Source organism: Hemitrygon akajei, chromosome 5, assembly GCF_048418815.1.
Source record: "Hemitrygon akajei chromosome 5, sHemAka1.3, whole genome shotgun sequence".
NCBI classification, from domain to species: Eukaryota; Metazoa; Chordata; class Chondrichthyes; order Myliobatiformes; family Dasyatidae; genus Hemitrygon; species Hemitrygon akajei.
Window position 1 is genome coordinate 45,757,206 of NC_133128.1, and position 24,935 is coordinate 45,782,140.

Here is a 24,935-nt window from a genome sequence, read left to right on the forward strand (position 1 = left end):
TTAGCAAGGGTTAATCAGGGTGTGTTTAGGGTTTGTGGGGCTGAAGCCAGGGTTAATCGGGAAGTGCCTAGGGTTTGTGGGGGTGTGTGCCCCTTTTTGACTTTAGGATTAGGTTTGAGTGTTGGGCTGGTGGATGTATATATTTGGCTGGGAGAAGTTAGGCTGCAGATTTGTGAGTATGAGCTGCTATGGCGGCTAGGCTTGTATGGGGAAGCCAGGTTAACCTGGCCCATGCCTTTCATTATCGTGGCCCGACACCACTTGGTTCAACGAACCGGGTGTGCACTGGGACACATCATCAGTAATGCACCCTCAGATCGTCAGGTGTTTCAGGCCTTTAATCATAAGACACCCTCCCCGAGGTGGCCCCGCCAAAGTTGATCAGACTTGGCTTGTGTATTTCCCATGGACCAGATAATGAGAGGCATGTAATTCTGAGGGTAATGATATTTTTAAACATCATTACCTGGCGTCTGTATGCCTTGGATTGCAAGGGATTAATTGACAGTGATTACTGGGCATTCAGAATAACTGCACCTGAGTTTAGTACTGACTTGTTTTCTGAGCCCCATCTTGGGTTTAATTTACTGGTTCTCTCTCGCCTTGTGTGTATCTGGGCTTTCTTACTGGCATTTCATGAGCCGGGAGAATGAAGAGCGTGTCACTGTAAGGTTAGGTTGAGATTATGTAGGCAGTGGGCGAATCAGCCCTCTTGTGCTTTTTGATCTCGTCACTTGAGATTCAGTTTCACGCGACCCTGCCACTTTGATCTGGCCCACGCCTTCATTGACCAGGTCCAACACTTGCCTTTGTTGAATCTTGCCCATCTTGACATAGGACATCGGGTTTGTGGGGGCTTAGCAAGGGTTAATCAGGGTGTGTTTAGGGTTTGTGGGGCTGAAGCCAGGGTTAATCGGGTTAGGGTTAACCCTAACCCTAATGCCAAAAGGAGTTCTTTTGCAATTTATGCAGTGCTTGTAAATGTTAACCAATGTCCCATCAACAGGTGTAGTTTGCAATATTTTCCTAATCAATCACTGCCAACTGTTCTCTCTGACTTTCACAATTTTCTTTAGAGTTGAGATCCAAGTCCTCAATCAAATTATATCACTTTTGGATGCAATGTGAAATTCTGTCCTATTTTGGTTATCCAACCGAAGACCCATGCACAAAACAATCCAAAGTATCCTTCTAAGTTGGTTCCTCAATATTTTGATCCAGAAAAGCCATCTTGTAGATAGTTCATAAATGCATCTTCACATTAATAACCTACAAGCTGAAACAGTCAGAAAGGAGTCCCTGTGGAATTTGCATATTCTCACCGTGACTGCATAGCTTCCCATTGATGCGTCTGTGTCCTCCCACTTCCCAGGTTGTTTGCTTAATTAACTGCAGTATATTGCCCATGGTGTGTGGATTGGTGATAGAATCCGAGGGGAGTTTATGGGAATGGGATGAGAATGTAAAGGTTTTACTAGTTTGTGTGGACACAGCATGGGTGTCTTTCCATGCTATATGACTCTGAAACACCACTGACTTACTCATCTTGTACTATTGTCACACGGTGGAATCAAAGGTTATTCTCCCATAGACCCTTCTCACTAAACACACTTAAGTACCAAACTCACACACTGAAGGTCACGGTGTATAAAAAACAGTGTGGTTTCTGAGCCTCTCATTATAAACTCCCAAACAACATAAGTTAGCTGACTTTCACACAATCTTAATTCGTAACAGGCTCTTCAGTTATAAAATTGGATTTTTCAGAACAGTTGTTATTCTGTTGTTAATTGTTGTTATAGTTAAGAGATTCAAATCTAAGTTCATCACTACTGAATCACTAGATTTCACTACAAAACCTAAAATAAACAAAATCAAAAGTGCTTCGACTTGTTTGTACAATGTTTGACAGTGTGAAATTAACCTTGCACCACAGTTTTTGAGGATTATGGAGTCTGTACAACTAAATTCAGAATAATTAAAGCAATCAAGAGGACAAAGGCAGGAAAATTAAGTGGCTGAATGATACAGCTGCCTTCGGGGATCAAGTAGCTTACTTCTACTATTTCTTACTTCAACAGATGTGATCTTGATATTGATCTTCAGGATTAAATATAAATTTTTGCCTCTGTAGAACTTTATTAAAAAGCCAGCTAAGCTTCTAACAGCAATCACAAAGTAGTTAACAACAATCACTTAATGAACAATACCTTGTATATTCCCATCATCTTCCTAGAGAAGTGAAGTTTTCTCTTGAGGTGGTGGTTTTTGAAGGAGGTAGGGACGGGTAGAGTGTGGGCTGTATTGGTGGAAGACATCATTATGCATCAACAACTTGCATTTGTATATTACCTTTAATGTAGAAAATCTTCCTGTACTTCACAAAGATAGCACAAAGGCAATGAAAAGCATATTTTAAATATTGAAAATAAGAGCTTCAGCAAAAGACAGTGAGGTTTGGATAGAGAAATGCAATGTTACAAATGTGGAAACTGAAATCACTTTTGATGAAATATTGATGGTGTGACTAAATTACAGAATGGAGGAAATACATTACAGGAAAACAGTATAACTGATTACATCAAAGTTTGCTCAAAATTCAAGAACATGATTAAATAATGCAGCATTAATGTACAGACCTTGATTATGATCACTTAGACGCTGTTAAGGAACAAAAACCTTGTTTAAAATATTTAAAACTGTGGTTGAGTTCAGCAGATTTGACAAGTCTTATGTTAAGGACTTGAAAGCAGAAAGATATTGCAGAGTGATACATTCCAAAAACAGTAGGATGGAAATAATAATAAGTTAGTTCAGGTATTCTACAAATAAAGCAAGCATCAGACAAATAAGAAAGAATGAAACAAGAGAAAGAATCTCCCTTAAATGATAAAGGAGAATAGAATTGTTATTTCAGGAACTACTCTGTTGAAATACATACCAAAAGAATTATCCATTTTACAATTGATGATAGTAGTTTTCAACCAGGAAGATTGAGGATGTTTTTATAGGGGAAAATGTGGATAACTGATTTTTGAAAGAGGATGACTCAAAACCTGAACATGGAACATTTATAATGCAATTCTCATGCGGGTTAATAAGGGATGTAAAATTGTCTGAACTGAAAGTGACCTCCAAACTCACTTTCAATGACTCTTTAAAGCACATGTTCTCAACATTTCTTTTATTTGCACACTTCATTTTCTTTTGCACATCGGCTGTTTGTCTTTATTTATATATGGTTGTTCATAGATTCTATTGTATTTCTTTATTGTTCCTGTAAATGCCTGCAAGAAAATGAACTTAAAGGTAGTATATAGTAATGTACAGACAATTTACCTTGAACACAAAATAGTCAGCAATTATCAGGGATGGAGTCAAAGGCACAACCATTCCACAGTCATCAATTACCAACTAAATGAACTAGTCCGCATTTTAGGCTTGGAAAATCTCAGGATGAGTATAGGATTGAGATTACGGGTGTGAATATTATTTTTGCATTAGCAGGGCAGAAAAGATAAAATGGTAATAAGTTTTATTCACTTATTGGAATGCAGCTTCATGTTGCAATAAGTAGGCTCTTAATATAAAGACTTCCTCTTCCATCAATTACGGAGCTCATGGGGGAAGAAGGGGAAACATCCTACCTGAACTTACAGTAGACTCTAGCTAATAGAGTAAACAAAACCTCAGACACCAGTGGTTTTCTTTAATTATTAGGTACACCTTTGTTTCAGTAAGCATACATTCTACTCCTAATAATTCAAAGTCACATTTGCGCTGAGGAAATGAATTACCCATGAATTTGAATTAAGCATAAATAATACATCATGCTGAGAATTGAGCTAAAAAATTTGAACTTCCAGATAATTTAAGCAACCGAGTTAAGAGGAGCAGATTGTATAAACTATATTCTTTTGTTTGGGGAAATGAAAACAATCAAACTTTCTGTAGGTATCATTCAGGGTAACTTCTGAAATGTTTTACAGACCGTGATTAAGTGATGCTTACAACACAAATGATCAATTCCTGTTTTAATACTGTAAAAGACGTGTACCAAATCCAGGAAGTTTGATTAACTCTTACTTGGACCTTTATTCACCGCTGTTGAAGAGCAGATTTTAAAATCTTGGTCACCGCCAATTATGAACGAAGAAGAAAGCAAGGATCAAAATTAGCCACCTTTTAATCATTTTACCACAACGAAGTGGTTCAGTCTCAAATGTGGTGCTAACTTCCTGCCTCTTTTGGAAACGAATACCGTAGACTAATAAGTGCTACAGCTTTTCTGTCCAAATGAAAATACATATCCTGGAAAAAGAACACCTTTTTACAATACTGGAAAATACACTATAAGATTTAATTCTGTCCAAAGTAAACCAAGACTTACAGTTAGCTAGGTCTTCTCATTTGAAAGCGATACCAATACTTTTGGAAAAAAAAATCAACGCCAAGACTCCTTTATGGGTAAAGAAAATTTGCAAGGTGCAGAAATTTTTACAAGCACACTTATAATGGTAAGAGTCCAACAATCAAACCTTAGATATCAGCAATCATATGCTACATCAGAATTGGAACAAACCCTCTGTTTAATATGGAGGCAGCCTTCTGCAAGGATTTTCCCTGCAAAAATTGAAATATCTTCATTTTAATTTGATAGGAAGAACCACATGTTGGCAACTCCACAAAAGAGATACCATTTCTTTAAAAACTGAGGCTATTCCACTCTTGCCAGGGATTCAATGGCTTTAGGTAGTGCAGAAGAAAAATATCCTGTACTACTTACATACATCTAGTGCTGTTAAGCTTTCTTTGAACATCAGTCATAAAATTAATTGTACAGCATTCACACTGTACTGATTGCCAACTACACCATAGTAAACTTGTACATTCATTGTACTCTGCTGTGAAAGATGTATTCTCTCAGTAGTCCACATCTTTCTTACATGATTTAATCTCAAATCATTCAAGTCTTACTGATTAGGATCCTTTCTTTTCTTTGAAGATTAGTTGCACTTGTCCTGCTAGCACTACGACAAAACAGTAGAGTTCTCTTCCAGTTCTCTTGCAGTCCTCATTGAAGTACCATATTTCCAAACATGGTAGAATTCATAGAACGTAAAATAGGAAGAGGGTGAGCTTCTGTATTAAAAACCCAATAGTCCAAGGGTAAGAGGTCATCACTAGAAAACAGGAGGTACAGGTACCTGAAATTAAAGAAAAGCATGTTTACCTTAATTGCAGCATAAAAGGTGGATTGATTTTTTAACTTGTGAGACATCTCTGCTCCATCACAGAGGTGATTACTTAACTGGGAGCACAGATGAACCAATGTCTGTTTGGCTCAGTCCTGTAAGTTCTGGTAAACTAGCAATTTCAAGTGTGCAAGTGTGAACAAAAATTATTCCTAAAAACAATCACTGAACAAAATACTGCACAAGAATTTAAATGCTTGAAAATTGTGTATTTGCCTTTGTTCAAATAATTTCTAATCATTTTTTTAATATAGCAATGATACTAAGATCATTTTGTCTCTGGGAAACAATTTTTTAATTAAAACATGGGATATCTATGAGTGAAAACATGAAATACTAAGGGAATTCATTAAATTGCTTTCTTGTCTACATCAAAACTGGGGTACAAGGAGACACTACTGGAGCTGTGGGAGGAAGAACTTGGTAAGAGTCGAGAGCTGAGAACTGCAAAGGATATGGCCGAGTTCACAGTCATTCTCAGCATTTGTAGCATAAGCATCACCATATGCACCTTCTGCTCTCCTGCACTTTCAGCATGCTAAAGTGAGTGGTAACCAACTAATAGACATATTCAGCTAAGAGGTCATTCAGCACATTGCTTCATTATTCAATGAATTCATATTTTACTCTCGTGCCACTTTATTGAATTTTATACACCTACTATCTCAAAATCTATTAATTCCAGTCTTGAATCTACTCATTGATAGAGCCCTACGCCCTTCTTGGTTAATGAATTCCAACATTTCACTACCCTTTGAAGCAAATAAGGCATGACAGCCTCATTAGGAGTTTGAGGAGACATGGCATGTCACCAAAGACTTGCAAGTTTCTACACATATACCGTGCCCTTTTCCCACTGTTACCATCAGGAAGGAGGTACAGAAGCCTGAAGGCACAAACTCAGTGATTCAGGAACAGCTTTTTCCCCTCTGCCATCCAATGCCTAAATGGATATTGAAGCTTTGGACACTACCTTACTTTTTAAAAAATATACAGTATTACTGTTTTTGCACGTTTTAAAAAAATTATTCAACATACATAATTGATTTACTTGTTTATTATTGTTTTATTTTATGATTATTATTATTTTCTCTTTGCTAGATTATGTATTCCATTGAACTGCCGTTGCTAAATTAACAAATTTCACGTCACATGCCTGTGATAATAACCCTGATTCTGATTCTGAGAGCATTTTAACTGGTTGTGCTACTGTGGTATGGAGGGGAGCACTGCACAGGATTGGAAAAAGCTGCAGAAAGTTGTAAACATAGCCAGCTCCATCATGGGAACCGGCTTTTCCAGCAGAGGACACCTTCAAAAAGCGGTGCCTCAAAAAGGCAGTATCCATTATTAAGGACCCCCATCACCAGAACATGCTCTCTTCTCATTGCTACCATCAAGGAGGAGGTACAGGAGCCTGAAGACACACACTCAACGTTTCAGGATCAGCTTGTTTCCCTCCACCATCAGATTTCTGAATGGACAAAGAACCCATGAACACTACCTCACTATTATTTTTATACTACTTAATTTACTTTTTAATATATATTTCTTAATGTAATTTAGTTTCTTTTATTATTTATTGCAATGGACTGCTGCCAGAAAACAAAGTTCATGACAAATGCCAATGATATTAAACCTGATTCTGAACCAATTCCTTCTCATCTCGAATAGCTGATCTTGCATTTTGAGATCATTGTCTCTAGTTCTAGACACCCAGTCAGGGGAAAAATAAACTATACATCTGCCATGTCAAGAGTTTTATCCATTTTGTATGTTTTAATCAGATCAACTATCATTCTTCAAAAGTCTGGAAATACATGCCTAGCCTGCTTAATACAGCAGCCCGAAGACCACACCCTTCCCTTTGTCATAGGATTCCGACCCATCCATAGACCCATGAACACTTCTTTATATTTTTGCACTATATATTTATTTTACAACTTATCTTGCAATTTTGTGTCTTTGCACAGCACCGCTACAGTAAAACAACAAATTTCATATCATAAGACAGTGATAACAAACCTGACTAATCCCAGCACTCTAGGAATCCATCTGGTGAAATTTCAATACACGCTCTCAAACATGAATTTATTCTTCAGAAGGGTGACTAGACCCATGCACAATATTCTAGATACAGTCTCACCAGGGCTGTATACACATACACAACATTTCTATTGGACACAAATCCTCTGGCAATAAAACCAACAAACTATCTTCCCTCCTAAGCATTTCTTGCAAGTTTGAATGATACAGAACACTCAGTTCACTTTTAAATCTCTCACTATTTAAATAATACTCTACTTTCTTCCACAAAGAAAACTTGCATCAAAAGTTGAATAATGCAAATAAAACATTATTCCATTTGCTGTATTGTTCACCATTAATTATGTCTACATCTTCCATTCAGCTCAAACCCACTCGCCTTCCTTAATCAAATAACTTAAAATTTATTGTACTTGATGCCCTCTTCCCAATCAATAATATAGGCTGACAGCTATGGGTCCAGCACCAGTTCCTGTGGCAGCTCAGTGAAAATGACCTGACTATTGCTTTCTCTGTCTTTCTTTTATTAACCGTTCTGGCATATCACCCATAATACCATATGATCCAATTATGTTTCATAATCTCTTCTGCTGAACCTGATAGGGCCTTCTAAAAATCCAAATACACCATATTAACTAGTTTTCTCTTCTCCATTTAATTACTTAGAACCTTTGACGTTTAACAGATTAGTCCAACATGTGCTCCCTTTCATAAATGCATGATGACTCCACCTAATCCTACTATTTTCCCAAGTGCCTTTTCCCTGCTACTGATGCTGTAGGCCAGAAATGAAGCAGGCAAATTCTGGACATGAAGAAAAGAGTGACTGCCTGAAAATTAAGGCACAACTTGACTATGCCTGGTATCGAGAAGCCCTGGTAAAACTCAATCAAGTAGGTCTTGTTACACAAAGGAAGGATTGCTCAATGTCAATAATCCCAATCTCAGGACATTAACACTTAATGTACCACTTAGAGTTGAGCCCAATAAGTTCCACTTTAGTCTCATATGATCACAAGATCATCTTCTACATTCACAGCATCTTCCACACAGGCAAAGATATCTTTTTTTTAGCGGTATGTGTGGGTAAATCTAAATCTGCGCATCAGTCAGGGAACACCATCCTACAGTAAAGTATGACGGATATCATTCTGTGGGGATGCGTTTCAGCAACACATACTGGAAATATGGTCAGGATTAATAGGAAGATACAAAGCGATAAATACAGAGAGACCCTGGATTTAAAAAAAAACAGCCAGCCTCTGCCAGAATGCTTAATCTGGGGAGGAAGTTCATCTTTCAGCAGGGCAATGATCCAAAATGCATCGCCAGAGCAACCATGGGGTTGGCTTCAAATGAAGAAAGTTGATGTCCTAGAGTGGCCCAGTCAGAGTCCTGACCTATAGAACATCTCTGGGAAGACCTCAAGACTCCCATCCACTGTCGCTCCCAAACTAACCAGGCAGAGCATGAGCAATTTTGCAAGTAGTAATGGGCAAATCTTGCTCCATCCCATTGTGCAAAGCTAACCGAGACTTATCCATAAAGACTGCTGGCTGTAAAAGCTGAAAGAGGTTGTTCAACTAAGTACCGAACAAAGGGGAATGAACAATTTTGATCTGCTGACATTTCAGTGTTTGAATTTTTAGATTTTCATACTTGATAATTTTCCCCATTTTTTATACTTGCTAATTTTCCCTATTTTTTAGGCTCTACTGTGGAGCGAAAAAGAAAATGTGATTCACAAATTAAAATTATCAGTTAAATTGCTTCAAAGTTAGGAAAAAAGTGAAGACCCCATTCAGGATACAAAAGTGATCTAGAACATATCCAAGGATGAAGATTTTAAGTATGTTAATATGGAGAAGTTGTAATTGTTGATGCATGAATATTAAACTCGTAAAACATAGTTTTAAAGCTAAATTTTATCAAATAACCTCTGGAACAAAATTGGCATGTCCTGTAGTTATCCCATAGGATTTACAAGAGATTAACAAAGCAAAGGAAATATACTTGTTGCACACCATGGCATATGAAGACCGACACAAAATAGTCATTCAACGCCTCAGTCATTTCCTTATCACCCAATATAATTTCCCCTTATCATCTGCCAAGGGACCTACGTTGACTTAAGCCAACCTCTTCCACTTCATATACGAGGGGTGATTGATATGTTCATGGCCTAAGGTAAAAGGAGTCAATTTTAGAAAACCTAGCACATTTATTTTTCAACATAGTCCCCTCCCTACATTTACACACTTAGTCCAGCGGTTGTGGAGCATATGGATCTTGGACCTCCAGAAAGTGTCCACAGCAGAGGGTGATTGATAAGTTTGTGGCCCAAGTTAGACGGAGATGAGTTATACAGCTCTCGTTAGATGCACATGGAGGTCAACTCTTTCAGAAAGTTTGAAGTTAATAACTCATCTCCTTCTACCTTAGGCCACGAACTTATCAATCACCCCTGCTGTGAACACTTTCTGGAGGTCCAAGATCCGTATGCTCCACGACCGCTGGACTAAGTGTGTAAATGTAGGAGGGGGACTATGTTGAAAAATAAATGTGCTAGGTTTTCTAAAATTGACTCCTTCAAACTTAGGCCACGAACATATCAATCACCCCATATATTTATAAAATCTTTTGCTATCTGCTTTTATATTTTGTGCTAATTTACTTTCATACCCTATCTTCCCTTTCCTTACTTCTTGCTTAGTTATTCTCTGTTGCTTTTTAAAGTTTTCCCAATCTTCCAGTCTCCCACTACTCTTTGTGACTTTGTACACGAGCTTTTAATTTGATACTATCTTTTATTTCCCTAGTTATCCAAGGCTGGCTCTCCTCACACTTACTGTCCTTACTTTTGACTTGAATATACTTTTGTTGAGCACTGTGAAAAATCTCTTTGAAAGTATTCCACTGTTCCTCAACTGTCCTACCAAATAACCTGTGCTCTCAATCTACATTAGCCAACTCCTCCCTCATCATGTTGTAGTCTCCCTTGTTCAAGCATAATACACTAGTTTTGGATCTAACTATTTCATCCTCCATCTGAATGCAAAATTCAATCATACTATGATCACTGTTTCCAACAGGATCCCTGACTACAAGATCATTAATCTTACCTGTCTCATTGCACAGGACTAGATCTAAGATAGCATTTTCATTGTAGGTTCACTAACATGCTGCTCAAGAAAGCCATCATGGATGCATTCTATGAAGTCCCCCTCAAGACTTCCTTGACCAACCTGATTCACCCAATCTATGTGGAAGTTAAAATCCCCCACGACAACTGCTATTCCATTCTTACAAGCCTCGGTTATTTTTTGGTTAATTGCCTCTGCCACTGCAATACTTTTTATTAAGTGGCCTATACACAACACCCACCAGTGATTTTTTTCCCTTTACAAATCTCTACCCAGATGGACTCAACATTCTGCTCCGTAGATCTTATATCGTCTCTCACAATTGCTTTGATCTCATCCTTAATCAAGAGTGCCACCCCATCTCCTCTGCCTTCCTATCTTTCCGTATTACCTGATACCCTTGGATATTTAATTCCCAGTTATCTCCATCTTGCAACCAGGCTTCTGTAATGGCCACTAAATCATGCGCCTTGGTACTGATCTGTGCCACAAGTCCACTAACCCTGTTTCTAATACTATGGACATTTCGATAAAGTGTCCTTATACTCATTGTCCTTTTAGAATCTAGTGACCTAAGCAATTTTTGTTTGTTACTTTTATGCACTGTACTCTTACTCTTTTCTTCACTAACTCTAGCTTTGGTCTCTGCATCACTTCCCTCTTCTTTTCTGTGTGGGTTCCCATCCCCCTGCCATATTAGTTTAAAGCCTCCCCAACAGCACTAGCAAACAATCTCCCTAGGACATTGATCCTGGCCCTGCCCAGATGCAGACCGTTCGGACGGTACTGGTCCCACCTCCTCCAGAAGCTGTTCCAATGGCCCAAGAATCTGAAACCCTCCCTCCTGCACCACCACTCAAGCCACATATTCATTCTAGCTATCCTGCTATTCCGACTCTGGCTAGCACTTGGCACCAGTAATAATCCTGAGATGATTACCTTTGAGGTCCTACTCTTTATCTCCTAGTTCCCTAAATTCAGTTTGTAGGACTCCATCCCGCTTTCTTCCTATATTGTTAGTACCTACAGGCACCATGACAGCTGGCTGCTCACCCTCTCCTTTCAGAATGCCTGCAGCCTCTCCGAGACATCTCTGACCCTTGCACCCGGAAGGCAGCACACCATACGGGAGTCCCGTCTGCAGCCACAGAAGCTCCTCTCTATTCCCCTTACCATGGAACCCCCTACCACAACAGCTCTGCCACTCTTTTCCTTGCCCTCATGCGCAGCAGAGCCACCAATGATGCCACAATCCTGGCTACTGCTGCCTTCACCTGATGAGACATCTCCCCCAACAGATTCCAAAGTGGTATCTGTTTTGGATGGAGATAACCTCAGGAGACTCCTGTACTATCTTCCTGCGACTACTCTTCCAACTAAAATTGATCTTTCTGGCCTTCAGACTAAACGTGATGTTTGGCGCAAGCCAAACACTGCACTTCATCAAAAACACCATCCCTGCTGTGAAACATGGTGGTGGCTGCATCATACTGTGGGGGTTGCTTCACTGCAGTAGGCCTGGAAGGCTTTTGAAGGTAGAGGGTAAAATGAATGCAGCAAAATACAGAGAAATCCTGGAGGAAAACCTGATGCATTCTGCAAGAGAACTGTGACTTGGGAGAAGGCTTCTTTTCCAGTTTTTATGACCCCAAACGTAAAGCCAAAGCTACACAGGAATGGCTTTAAAACAACAAAGTTAATGTCCTGGAGTGGCCATGTCAGAGTCCAGACCTCAATCCAATAAAGAATTTGTGGCTGGACTTGAAAAGGGCTGTTCACTCATGATCATCATGCAACAGAGCTTGAACAGTTTTGTAAAGAAGAATGGGGAAAAATTGCAGTGCCCAGAGGTGCAAAGCTGATAGAGACTTATCCACACAGACTCAAAATAGTAATTGCTGCCAAAGGTACATCTAATAAATACTGACTTGAAGGGCAGAATACTTAGGCAATCAATTATTTTATATTTGTAGTTAATTTAGATCACTCTGTAGGGATCTGTTTTTGCTGACATGAGAGCCTTTTTCTGTTGATCAGTATGAAAAGAAACCAAATTAAATCCACTTTTATAGGGGAGTACCTTTTATAGGCACTGTATGCTTAAATGTATAGATGGAATTATAAAAAAGACAAGCATTTTTACTTTCTTGGAAGGTTAAGGATGTTCAGATTGTCACCAACACTAACAAATCTCTGCAGATGTACTATTGAAAGTATCCCATTGGTTGCATCACGGTCTGGTAAGTTAGTTCGAATGCACAATAACGTATGAATCTGTGGAGAGTATTGGACTCTGCCCAATACATCACAGGCACCCCCCTTGCCACCTTTAGTAGTATCTACAGGCCTGCTGCTCAAAGAAGGTACATCTATCAACAAAGATCCCACCATCCAGGGCAAGCCATCTAATTGAGCTACTATCAGGCAGGAGGTACAGAAGCCTGAAGTCCCACACGACCAAGTTCTAGAACGGCTTCCTCCCTTCAACCATTCTGCTCTTGAGCTACCAGTAAGACCCTAATCACCACAATTTAGTAACAGTTTGATAGCTTTGCAGTAATGTGGGCATTTATATTTGTTCTAATTGTGTTCTGCCTCATAAAACTTGTGTATAGTTTATGCTTGTTTTGCTTATGAATGCTGCTTTTATGTTATGTGCCTGTGATACTGCTGCATTAAGTTGTGTGCATTGAAGTACTTGTGCTTATGAAAATAAACTTGACTGGAGGTATACTTAGAGATAATAATTAATAATGAATAAATCTAACAGGCATAGTTTCAATGCTGCAGAGAATTGTTTTGTACATTTTTAAAAATTAAGAGGAAAATCTGGCAACTAATGGGAATAATAAAAAGCACAAATCTGAGCACAAAATACATTTTAAAAGTTATTAGCAGAAATAATAGTTCTACTTAAATTCTTTTAGTTTTTTGCTCACTTTAGTGTTTCAGCCAAAAAGAAACTTTGTTGTACATCATCGTAGGCTGGCGATGAAGAGTAGACATCTTTGACACCTGAAAATCCCCCAATCACCCTGCAGTACTTATCGATGGCCTGGGAACAGAAGCACATTTATAAAGATGCAGTTTCACCTCCTTCGTTAAAATTCCCAGGATAATTTCATGCAAGAAACAACACAAAGCACTGGTTAGAAGCTGCAAATGGAATACCTTCACAACTATGGAAACTAGCCCTAATAACTTGAAAATAGAACTAAAAATAAAATGCATCTTTAACATTTTATTAGACAAATGACTAGTTCTTGAGAAAAATAATTAAGCACAAATATTATTATATCTGAACAGTAATCATTGAAGAAATGTAAAAGTCAAATAGTTTCAATAATTGCAAAATCTACTTAAAACTTAACAGCTAAATTGTAGTATAATTTGATCTTATACAAAACGTGGAAGAACATTCCCGAAGAATTTCAAAATAATTAAAAGCAAAGCACTGCTATCAAATCTCTTCCAGCAGTATTATCCTACAAAACAAATGACACATTGCATTTGCCTTCTTCACCACAGATTCAACTTGCAAATCAACTTTTCTCCCCCTCAAGGAAATCATACTGACTACAGCTTATTTTGTCATGTACCTCCAAGTACCCGGAGACCTCATCCTTAATAATCAACTCCAACATCTTCCCAACCACTGAAGTCAGACTAACTGACCTGTAGTTTCCTTTCTTGAAGAGAACAATATTTCCAATCTTCCAGAACTATTCCAGAATCTAGTGATTCTCGAAAGATCATTACCAATACCTCCACAATCTCTTCAAGCCACCTCTTTCAGAACCTGGGTATACACCATTTGGTCCAGGTGACATATCTATCTTCACACCTTCTCTCTACTTATGGAAACTTCATGCCCCCTGACACATGGAACTTCCACTATAGTTAGTATCTTCCATATTGAAGAATATTTCAGTTCAGCTGTCATTTCCTTGACCCCCAATACTACCTCTCCAGTATCATTTTCCAACTATCCAATATCCACTCTCGCTTCTCTTTTACACTTTATGTATCTGAAGAAACTTCTGGTATCTTCTTTAATATTACTGACTAGCTTACTTCCATATCCCATCTTTACCTTCTTAATGACATTTTTAGCTGCCTTCTTTTAGTTTTTAAAAACTTCCTAATCGTCTGACTTCTATTTTTTGCTCTATTATACGCCCTCTCTTTGGCTTTTATGTTGGCTTGGATTTCTTTTGTTAGCCATGGTTGTGTCATCTTTCCTTTAGAATACTTCTTCCTCTTTGGGATGTATATATCCTACATCTTCCAAATTGCTTCCACAAATTCCAGCCATTGTTGCGTTGGTCATCCCTGCCAGTACTCATTTCCAATCAGTTCTGACCAACTCCTCACTCATGCCTCTGTAATTCCTTTTACTCCACTGACTTTAGCTTCTCCTTCTCAAATTTCAGAGTGAATTTGATCATATTATGATAACTTTTACCTTAAGCTCTCTCATCAATTCTGGTTCATCATGCAACACCCAATCCAGAATAGCTGATTCCCTAGTGGGTTCAATCATGAGTTGCTCTAACAGGCCATCTTGTAAGCACTCTAGAGTGTCCCCACCTTGAATCCAGCACCAATCTGATTTTTCCAATTTACCTGCATACTGAAATCTCCCATGACTATTATAACATTGCTCTTTTGCCATGCACTTTTATCTCCCGTTGTAATTTGTAGCCCAAATCCCTACTACTGTTTGGGGGTCTGTATACAACTCCCATGAGAGAGCTTTTACCCTCGCAGTTCCTTAGCTCTATCCACAATGATTCAACACCTGACCCCATGTCACCTCTTGCTAGGGATTTGATTTCATTTTTTACCAACAGAGGAATGCCGCTCTCTCTGCCTTCCTGTCTGTCTTTTCAATACAATGTATATTCTTGGACATTAAGCTCCCAGTTATAATCTTCTTTCAGCCTATAATTCAGTGATGCCTACAACAGCATACCTGGATCAAGCAAATGTGCTCCAAGTTCATCTGCCTTATTAGGTATACTGAGCACATTCAAATATAACACCTTCAGTCTTGTATTCACCTTTTTCAATTTTGTCCACTTTTTACATTGCGACTCATCCTGTTGACTACAATTTTGCCCTATCAACAGCCTTTCCTCACTACACATTGCCTCTGTAAAACAAGCTACCTGATCTTCAGCACCATCACCTGCCTTTCCTATGATGCTTCTTACATTGAAATATACACAGCTCAGGACACTGGTCACACCATATTCAACCTTTTGATTTCTAACTTTGTCGGAGGTCTTACTAGGCCTCCACAACCTCCCCACTAACTGTTCTGGCACTCTGGTCCCCACCACCTGCACTTCTTGTTGAAAACCTACTGTGCAGCATTAACAAACCTTCCTGCTAGGACCGTTCTGTACTGGCCCCACCTTTCCTGGAAGACAGACCAATGATTGAAAAACCTTATGCCCTCTCTCCTACACCAACTCCTTAGCCATGTATTAAACTGTATAATCTTCCTAGTTCTGGCCTCACTAGTAGGTGGCAAAGGAAGTAACTCTGAGATCACAACCCAGGAGGTCCTTTCATTTAACTTAGCACCTAACTCCCAGAACTCCCTATGCAGGACCTCATCACTCATTCTACCCACATCATTAGTACCTACATGGACCACGACTTCCCACTTAAGAATGCGGAGGACTCGATTCAAAATAGCCTGGGCCCTGCCACCAGGAGGCAACAGACCATCTGGAATATCATTCTCGATCATTCTCGCTCACAGAACCTCCTGTCTGTTCCCCTAACTAAGGAATTCCCTATCACCACAGTGTGTGCCTCTGTTCCCCCCTTCCCTTCTGAGTCCCAGAGGTAGACTCAATGCCAGAGACCCGACTACTGTGACTGTCCTCTGTTAGGTCAACTCCCCCACCCCCCACAAACAGTATCCAAAGTGATATACCTGTTAGGGGGGTTGGCCACAGAGGTACTCTGCCCTGGCACCTTATCCCCTTTCCAGACTGTCACCCAGTTTCCTGTATCCTGCACCCTGGGTGTAACTACCTCTCTATATGTCCTATCTATCACCCCTTCAGCCTCCTGAATGATCCGGGTTGCTCCATTATTTTCCCTCTCTTTTGCTTTTATGTTGTCTTTGATTTCCCTTGACAGCCACAGTTATGTCATCCTGCCTTTAGAATACTACCACTTCTTTGGGATGCATCTATCCTGCACCTTCCAAGTTTCTCCCAGAACTCCAGCCATTGCTGCTCTGCTATAATCCCTGTGAGTGAACACTTCCAATCTACTTTGGCTCATGCCTCTGTAATTCCCTTTACTACACTGTAATACTGCTACATCTGACTTTAGCCTCTCCCTTTCAAATTGTAGAGTGAATTCTATCATAATCACCGGCTCCTAAGAACTCCTTTACCTCAAGCTCCCTAATCAAGTCCAGTTCATTACACAATTGTTCTGTATTTCATTGAAATACATAAATTGTTGCTCAGTTAAATGGCAGTTTGCTTTTTTTAAAAGTATCTTTTTAACTATTTCCAAGAAACTTTGGCCAATTGCACCATTTAAAGCCATCTAATTGGGGCCAAAATATACTGGTCCCAATGTGTTCCAGTTACCCAGAATCTATTGTATTATTTACTTCTGACTTTGCTTCAAAGATTCATTTATTCATGGTGGTACGCTTTTTTGGAGCAAGGCACATCCAAACCAACATGCGGAAGGATGTTTTTCTGATTGTGAGTGGAGGTATGATCAGGAAGATAGTGGATAGCAAGGTTACCCAAGACTGCAGCAGTATATACAGTAGATCAGATGGAAAATTAGGCAATGTTCTGAAATAGATTCATAGAGCAATTCAGTACACATATAGGGCTTGTTCAATGAATCTATTCCAGAACTATTTGCCAATACAGTTGGAGACTCAGAAACCTAATGAACTCTTATGTGAGAAATAGGAAAGGCTAGGTTATTTTCTTCTTGAATGAAGGAGACTTTAGGGGGTGACCGAATGGAGGTAAGTTACAAGATGCATAGATAAGACAGAACGTAAAAACTTTTCTCGTCAAAAACAAAGACTGTATAGTTTTAAGGTGTTAGAAAGGAGTTTTAAAAGGGGCCTGAAGGGCAATTTTTTCTTAGTTCAGTGTGAGATTGATACATTGCAAGAGGGAGAAATGTAATCAGATACAATTACTGCATTTAGACAGACAATTAAGTAGGCAAGATACAAAATGATACAGTCCTAAATGGGCAAATAGGATTAGAGTAAAGTCTAGTGCGTGAGTGAGTGGGCCAGTGAAGGAGTGGAGCTATGAGGCTTTGACTCAAGAGATTCTGGCAGTGTGAAGAACTCAAACAAATAAATAGAGGGGTAGCTTAAGCAGAGCAGCCAGTGAAGGAGTGGAGCTTTGACTTGAGAGGCCTCGACAGGAAGAGGCGGAGGATGAGCTGGCTCCCAGTTAGACTTTACAAAATGGTGATATGTCTCTCATGTGAGATGTGGCAGTCTTGGGGGAACTCCCCTCTCCTGCAGAGTCACATCTGCCAGAAGTGCAAGCGGCTAGGTGACATGGAAGAACATGCAAGGAATCTGGAGCATTGGCTGAATGACCTTTGACTTGTAAGAGAGAATGAGGCAGTCACAGATGAGAGCTACAGGGAGATAGTCATACTTAGTCTGCCAGAAGCAGGTTGTTGGGTGACAGTCAGAGGGGGGAAAGTGAAGGTGAGCAGACAGGTAGTGCAGAGCACCCCTGTAGCCATTCCCCTGAATAATAAGTATACTGTCCTGGATACTGTTGGTGGGGACAACCGACCAGGGGTGAGCCATGGTGGCAGGGCCTCCGGCAGTGAGTCTGACCCTGTGGTGCAGAAGGGTGGGATGGAGAAGAGGAGAGCTGTCGTCATTGGAGACTCTATAGTCAGGGGAGCAGACAGGAGATTTTGTGGACGTGAGAAGGACACCCACATGGTTTGTTGCTTTTGGGGTGCCAGGGTCTGGGATGTCTCTGACCAGGTGCACGACATCCTGGTATGAGAGGGAAAGCAACCAGAAGTCGTGATACGTGTTGGTACCAATGACATAGACAGGAAGAGGGATGAGGTCCTGAAGTGTGAGTTTCAGGAACTAGGCAGAAGGCTGAAAAACAGGACCTCAAGGGTGGCGTTCTCAGGATTGCTGCCAGTGCTATGTGATAGTGATGGTAAGAATTAGAGGAGATGGCAGTTGAATGTGTGGCTGAGGAGTTGGTGCAGGGGCAGGGTTTTAGACTTTTGGATCATTGGGATCTCTTCTGGTGAAGGTGGGACCTGTACAGATTGGATGGGTTAAACCTGAACTCGAAGAGGAGCAATATCCTTGCAGGTAGGTTTGCTAGCATGGTTCGGAGGGTTTCAACTAATTTGCAAAGGGGATGGGACCTGGAGCGATAGAGCAGTGAAAGAAGTGCATGGAGTAAAGCCAGATCTAACATATAGAGAAGCTTTGAGGAAAGAGAAGCAGAATAAAGGGTGTAAAGGTAGTAAGGCAGAAGGGCTAAAGTGTGTGTACTTCAATGCAAGCAGCATCAGGAACAAAGGTGATGAACTGAGAGCTTGGATACATACTTGGAATTAGGATGTAGTGGCCATTACAGAGACTTGGCTGGCACCAGGGCAGGAATGGATTCTCAATATTCCTGGATTTCAGTGCTTTAAAAGGGATAGAGAGGAGGGGAAAGGGGAGGAGGGGTGGTATTACTGGTCAGGGACACTATTACAGCTACAGAAAGGGTGGGTAATGTAGCAGGATCCTCTTTTGAGTCAGTATGTGTGGAAGTCAGGAACAGGAAGGGAGCAGTTACTCTATTGGGAGTATTCTATAGACCCCCTGGTAACAGCAGGGATACCGAGGAGCAGATTGGGAGGCAGATTTTGGAAAGGTGCAAAAATAACAGGGTTGTTATCATGAGTGACTTTAACTTCCCTAATATTGATTGGCACTTGATTAGTTCCAATGGTTTAGATGGGGCAGAGTTTGTTAAGTGTGTCCAGGATGGATTCCTGTCACAGTATGTTGACAGGCCGACTAGGGGGAATGCCATACTAGATCTAGTATTAGGTAACGAACCGGGTCATGTCACAGATCTCTCAGTGGTGAGCATCTGGGGGACAGTGACCACCACTCCCTGGCCTTTAGCTTTATTATGGAAAAGGATAGAATCAGAGAGGACAGGAAAATTTTTAACTGGAGAAGGGAAAATTGTGAGGCTATAAGGCTAGAAATTGTGGGTGTGAATTGGGATGATGTCTTTTCAGGGAAATCTACTACAGACATGTGGTCGATGTTTAGGGATCTCTTGCAGGATGTTAGGGATAAATTTGTCCTGGTGAGGAAGATAAAGAATGGTAGGGTGAAGGAACCATGGGTGACAAGTGAGGTGGAAAATCTAGTCAGGTGGAAGAAGGCAGCATACATGAGGTTTAGGAAGCAAGGATCAGATGGGTCTATTGAGGAATATAGGGTAGCAAGAAAGGAGCTTAAGAAGGGGCTGAGAAGAGCAAGAATGGAGAAGGCCTTGGCAAGTAGGGTAAAGGAAAACCCCAAGGCATTCTTCAATTATGTGAAGAACAAAAGGTTGACAGGAGTGAACGTAGGACCAATTAAAGATAAAGGTGGGAAGATGTGCCTGGAGGCTACGGAAGTGAGCGAGGTCCTCAATGAATACCTCTCTTCGGTATTCACAAATGAGAGGGAACTTGATGATGGTGAGGACAATAAGTGAGGTTGATGTTCTGGAGCATGTTTCTATTAAGGGAGAGGAGATGTTTGAGTTAAAATACATTAGGACAGCTATGTCCTCGGAGCCTGACAGAATATTCACTCGGCTGCTCCACAAGGCAAGGGAAGAGATTGCTGAGCCTCTGACTAGGATCTTTATGTCCTCGTTGTCCACAGGAATGGTACTGGAGGATTGGAGGGAGGCGAATGCAGTCCTCTTGCTTAAAAAAGGCAGTAGGGATAGTCTGGGTAATTATAGACCAGTGAGCCTTATGTCTGTGGTGGGAAAGCTGTTGGAAAAGATTCTTAGAGGTAGGATCTATGGGCATTTAGAGAATCATGGTCTGATCAGGGACAGTCAGCACGGCTTTGTGAAGGGCAGATCATGTCTAACAAGTCTGACAGAGTTCTTTGAGGAGGTGACCAGGCATATAGATGAGGGTAGTGCAGTGGATGTGAGCTACTAAAAGTGGAAAAAAAGTTGAATTTCCCCATGGGGATGAATAAAGTATCTATCTATCTATCTATCTACATGGATTTTAGTAAGGCATTTGACAAGGTTCCACACGGTAGGCTTATTCAGAAAGTCAGAAGGCATGGGATCCAGGGAAGTTTGACCACGTGAATTCAAAATTGGCTTGCCTGCAGAAGGCAGAGGGTCATAGTGGAGGGAGTATATTTGGATTGGAGGGTTGTGACTAATGGTGTCCCACAAGGATCAGTTCTGGGACCTCTACTTTTAGTGATTTTTATTAACAACCTGGATGTGGGGGTAGAAGGGTGGGTTGGCAAGTTTGCAGATGACACAAGGTTGGTGGTGTTGTGGATAGTGTAGAGGATTGTCTAAGATTGCAGAGAGACATTGATAGGATGCAGAAGTGGGCTGAGAAGTGGCAGGAGAGTTCAACCCGGAGAAGTGTGAGGTGGTACACTTTGGAAGGACAAACTTCAAGGCAGAGTACAAAGTAAATGGCAGGATGCTTGGTAGTGTGGAGGAGCAGAGGGATCTGTGGGTACATGTCCACAGATCCCTGAAAGTTGCCTCACAGGTAGATAGGGTAGTTAAGAAAGCTTATGGGGTGTTAGCTTTCATAAGTCGAGGGACAGAGTTTAAGAGACGCGAAGTAATGATGCAGCTCTATAAAACTCTGGTTAGGCCACACTTGGAGTACTGTCTCCAGTTCTGGTCGCCTCACTATAGGAAGGATGTGGAAGCATTGGAAAGGGTACAGAGGAGATTTACCAGGATGCTGCCTGGTTTAGAGAGTATGCATTATGATCAGAGATTAAGGGAGCTGGGGCTTTACTTGTTAGAGAGAAGGAGGATGAGAGCAGACATGATAGAGGTATACAAGATATTAAGAGGAACAGAGTGGACAGCCAGCATCTCTTCCCCAGGGCACCACTGCTCAATACAAGGGGACATGGCTTTAAGGTAAGGGGTGGGAAGTTCAAGGGGGATATTAAAGGAAGGTTTTTTTACTCAGAGTGGTTGGTGCATGGAATGCACTGTCTGAGTCAGTGGTGGAGGCAGATACACTAGTAAAATTTAAGAGACTACTAGACAGGTATATGGAGGAATTTAAGGTGGGGGGTTATATGGAAGGCAGGGTTTAAGGGTCAACACAACATTGTGGGCCATACTATTCTATGTTCTAAAGGGCAAAATGGTTGGCAAGGACATTGAAGGCCAAAGGGCTCATTTCTGTGCTGTATTATTTTGACTTGGTCACTGTAATTGGTCTATGATCTAATGCTGATCACTCATTTCTAATACACTAATTTGCAAGACTTTTGTTTCCTGTTACTTCAAAAACTTAACTGTTTTGACACCGACAACTATGCAAAAAAAATTGAGTTGTTAGCTACTGACTTTATATTTCAGATTCAGCGGTTGTGACATGCGTCTCCTGACAGGAAGGAAGAATAGATTTGGCAACATAGATGAATAGATTTAAAGCATGCTTTACATTCCAAACTTTATTTCAGCATTATTATCATGGTGCAGTTCCAAAAAGGTAGATCGAATAAAATGTATTCCCAAAAATGTAATCCCAAAAAACTGATTTTTCATGCATAGTTATATATGACAAGTTGGCCAAGCATAAATAGAGAACATTCACAAACAAGATACTTGTTTACCATGTTACGTACCCCGTAACTGGGTCACTTACCAGCAAAGATAGAGAGGTCCGTTGAAGTCTGATGGTACTATTTTTAACAGTATTTATTGATAAAATACACAAAAATAGTATCAATGCAAACATACGGATAATATACGTCGTCAATACTAAATCTAAAAGCGCGGGTATAATAATAATCAATAAGAAATAGCTCTATCGTTGTCTAGGGGGTAATGTATTGTCCGATGGAAATATAAAAGTCACTCAAGTTCATTCAAGCTGCAGCTTTTGGTTGGAGAGAGAGACGGAGGTTTAACTTGCCCATTCCTTTTATGATGTCAATCCTTCAAGAGTCGTTGGGGGCTGATTTCCCCTTTGTTGTTAGCTAAAGCCGTTCTTCTGTGGCAAGGCCCGCCAATTCCGAGGCAAATGGAAAAGGACGCACGTGGCTTTCTACCGGCTTTCGCTATTACGCTGTTACAGGATTTCGAGCGTTTCTTCTGGTGAGTCTGAGGGGCTGTTCCCACAGACCCTCTTTTATTCTGACTCACAGGGTCTCAGATGTCAATCAGGGTGGAATGATGCCAGCCCTCCACCAACCCCCCTCGGTTCATTGCCTGGGGGCTTTGATGAATCGTACAGTACTCAATACACAATTCCGTCTCCAAGAGATAATGGCCGTTATCCGTGGCTTTGTCTCTCGGAGGCCCTGGACACATTCCAAACATTGAGGAATCTGCGTGTCTCTCATTTCCTGGGTCTCCTGACCTGAATTAATAGCGACCTTGCGATTCTCAAAAAGGAGGGGGCTACAGGCGTAACAACCATAACAGAAAATTGCTCCTATAAACCAAATGTAACGCTGTTTGTGAATCTGTTATATATTCATCAAAAGTAATTGAATTTGTGTTCCATTCTTTCCAAGGCTATCAAGAAAAGGTAGCCATTCCATCTTCCACAAGAAATAGGCAATGATAGCTATGACCAAATTCAAAGAATGAGGAAAAAGACAACCGCACAAATTTCTGCTCTCGTTCTTCTACCTCCCTGAGGACAATAGGCTAATCTTAGATTACAACCTGATGTATGCAACTATCATATTCCTTCAATAGGAAGCATTTCATATCTCAAGCATGGAATAAAATTCATCAATATTAGACTTCAGTACATCAAGGGAAAAAAATTTTTAAAGTCACAGATGGTACAGTATTGAAGCAAGCCATTTCATACAAGTGCTTTGAGAGGGCAACCAAATTAATTCCAATTCTATAAAAAGATGTACATTTAGACTGGCAACAACGTGCCCATAAAATGATGTGTAATAAGATGGACATGCAACAAAGATTACTTTTTAAAAAATGGTACCATTTAAAGTTGGCAGCAGCTGAAAGTTACTACTTCTCTCACCTGAGCTGCCTCCCAGCCCCACTGCCGGTATTTGGGATCATGGGTGAATCGCCACATATACCAGTAGGTTTCTATCACTTCTGGCCGAAGGATGTAGTATTTTTCATTTTGCCTCAGTGCCACTGCTTCTGTCCCACCATCAAATTTGAATGCCTCAGGGCCTAACTTTAGCACTGTATTTATGAAAAGAGGAAATGAAAATTATAATGTGACAATCAGCAAAGCAAAACAATTCAAAATTTTTGACATGTAATTTTTTTTTTTAAGAATCACAAAATCATTATTAGTTAACAGCATTGTTTGATAGATGCCTGTAGAGAATGCAATTTTAAAGTTAAAAATGACTGAGATGCCGGTTGTTTAGCTTTTAAATACGACTTTATCATATTGTTCTAATAGATAACAAGGACAACATCAGTGACCCCCATGGTGTGTGTTATGCCCGCTGCTGTTCTCACTGTTGACTCACGTTGCCAGAACCGGTTCAAACTGCATTAACTTCACTGATGGTACTACTGTGGTTGGCCTCATCAGCAACAAGACGTAGAGAGATGGCATGAGAACAATAACCTGACTTTCAACATAGATAAAACAAAAGATGACTGTAGACTTCAGGAAGGTGCAGATCGACCATTCCCCATTGCACATGAAGAGCTCAAAGTTCCTCAGGCATGCATGTAACAGATGATCTAACCTTCTCACTAGTCAAGAGGATACATCAGCATTTCCACTTTGAGGAGAATGAGGTTCAAACAACTTTGCAAGGACCATCATCAAGAGAGTCCTGTGTGGCTCCATTATTGTATAGTATGGAAGCTGCAAGGCAATGAACCGCTAGACACTACAGAGGATAGTAATAACCACGAAGAGGATAACCAGGGTGGAATCAAATCGAATCAAGTATGCACGCAAGTAAGTAAGCAAGCAAATGATATTGCCTGGCAACTTCGGGCTGGGTGTATCTGCAACCACACCACCCAAACCACCCCCAACACTCCTCCTCTGCCTCCTGTCCCACACATGGTGCTCCACCCTCGCCATTCCCAACATACTTTGCTCCTGGCAGATTTATAAACTCCACATTGACAAATGGAGTACTGTGCAAATGTCTTTTGCACAATATCAAATGCTAAAAGACGAAGGGCCTGAAATGTTGATGAGTATCCCTACCACTCAGCCCACATTCTCTTTGGCC

General features: G+C 40.5%; 1 protein-coding gene across 2 annotated transcripts in view; it reads right to left on the reverse strand.

Moving 5' to 3' along the window:
* Nucleotides 1–2,335: 2,335 nt before the first annotated feature.
* Nucleotides 2,336–24,935, reverse strand: part of man1a2 (mannosidase, alpha, class 1A, member 2) — a 134,498-nt gene continuing 111,898 nt past the window's right edge. For both annotated transcript variants that reach the window (XM_073045427.1, XM_073045426.1), the window contains 3 exons: nucleotides 23,741–23,913; nucleotides 13,384–13,499; nucleotides 2,336–5,207 (listed from right to left, as the gene is read on the reverse strand). In XM_073045427.1, the coding sequence (XP_072901528.1) occupies nucleotides 5,075–5,207; nucleotides 13,384–13,499; nucleotides 23,741–23,913 (422 nt within the window). In that variant the 3' untranslated portion in view covers nucleotides 2,336–5,074. The remainder of the gene's footprint in view (nucleotides 5,208–13,383; nucleotides 13,500–23,740; nucleotides 23,914–24,935) is intronic.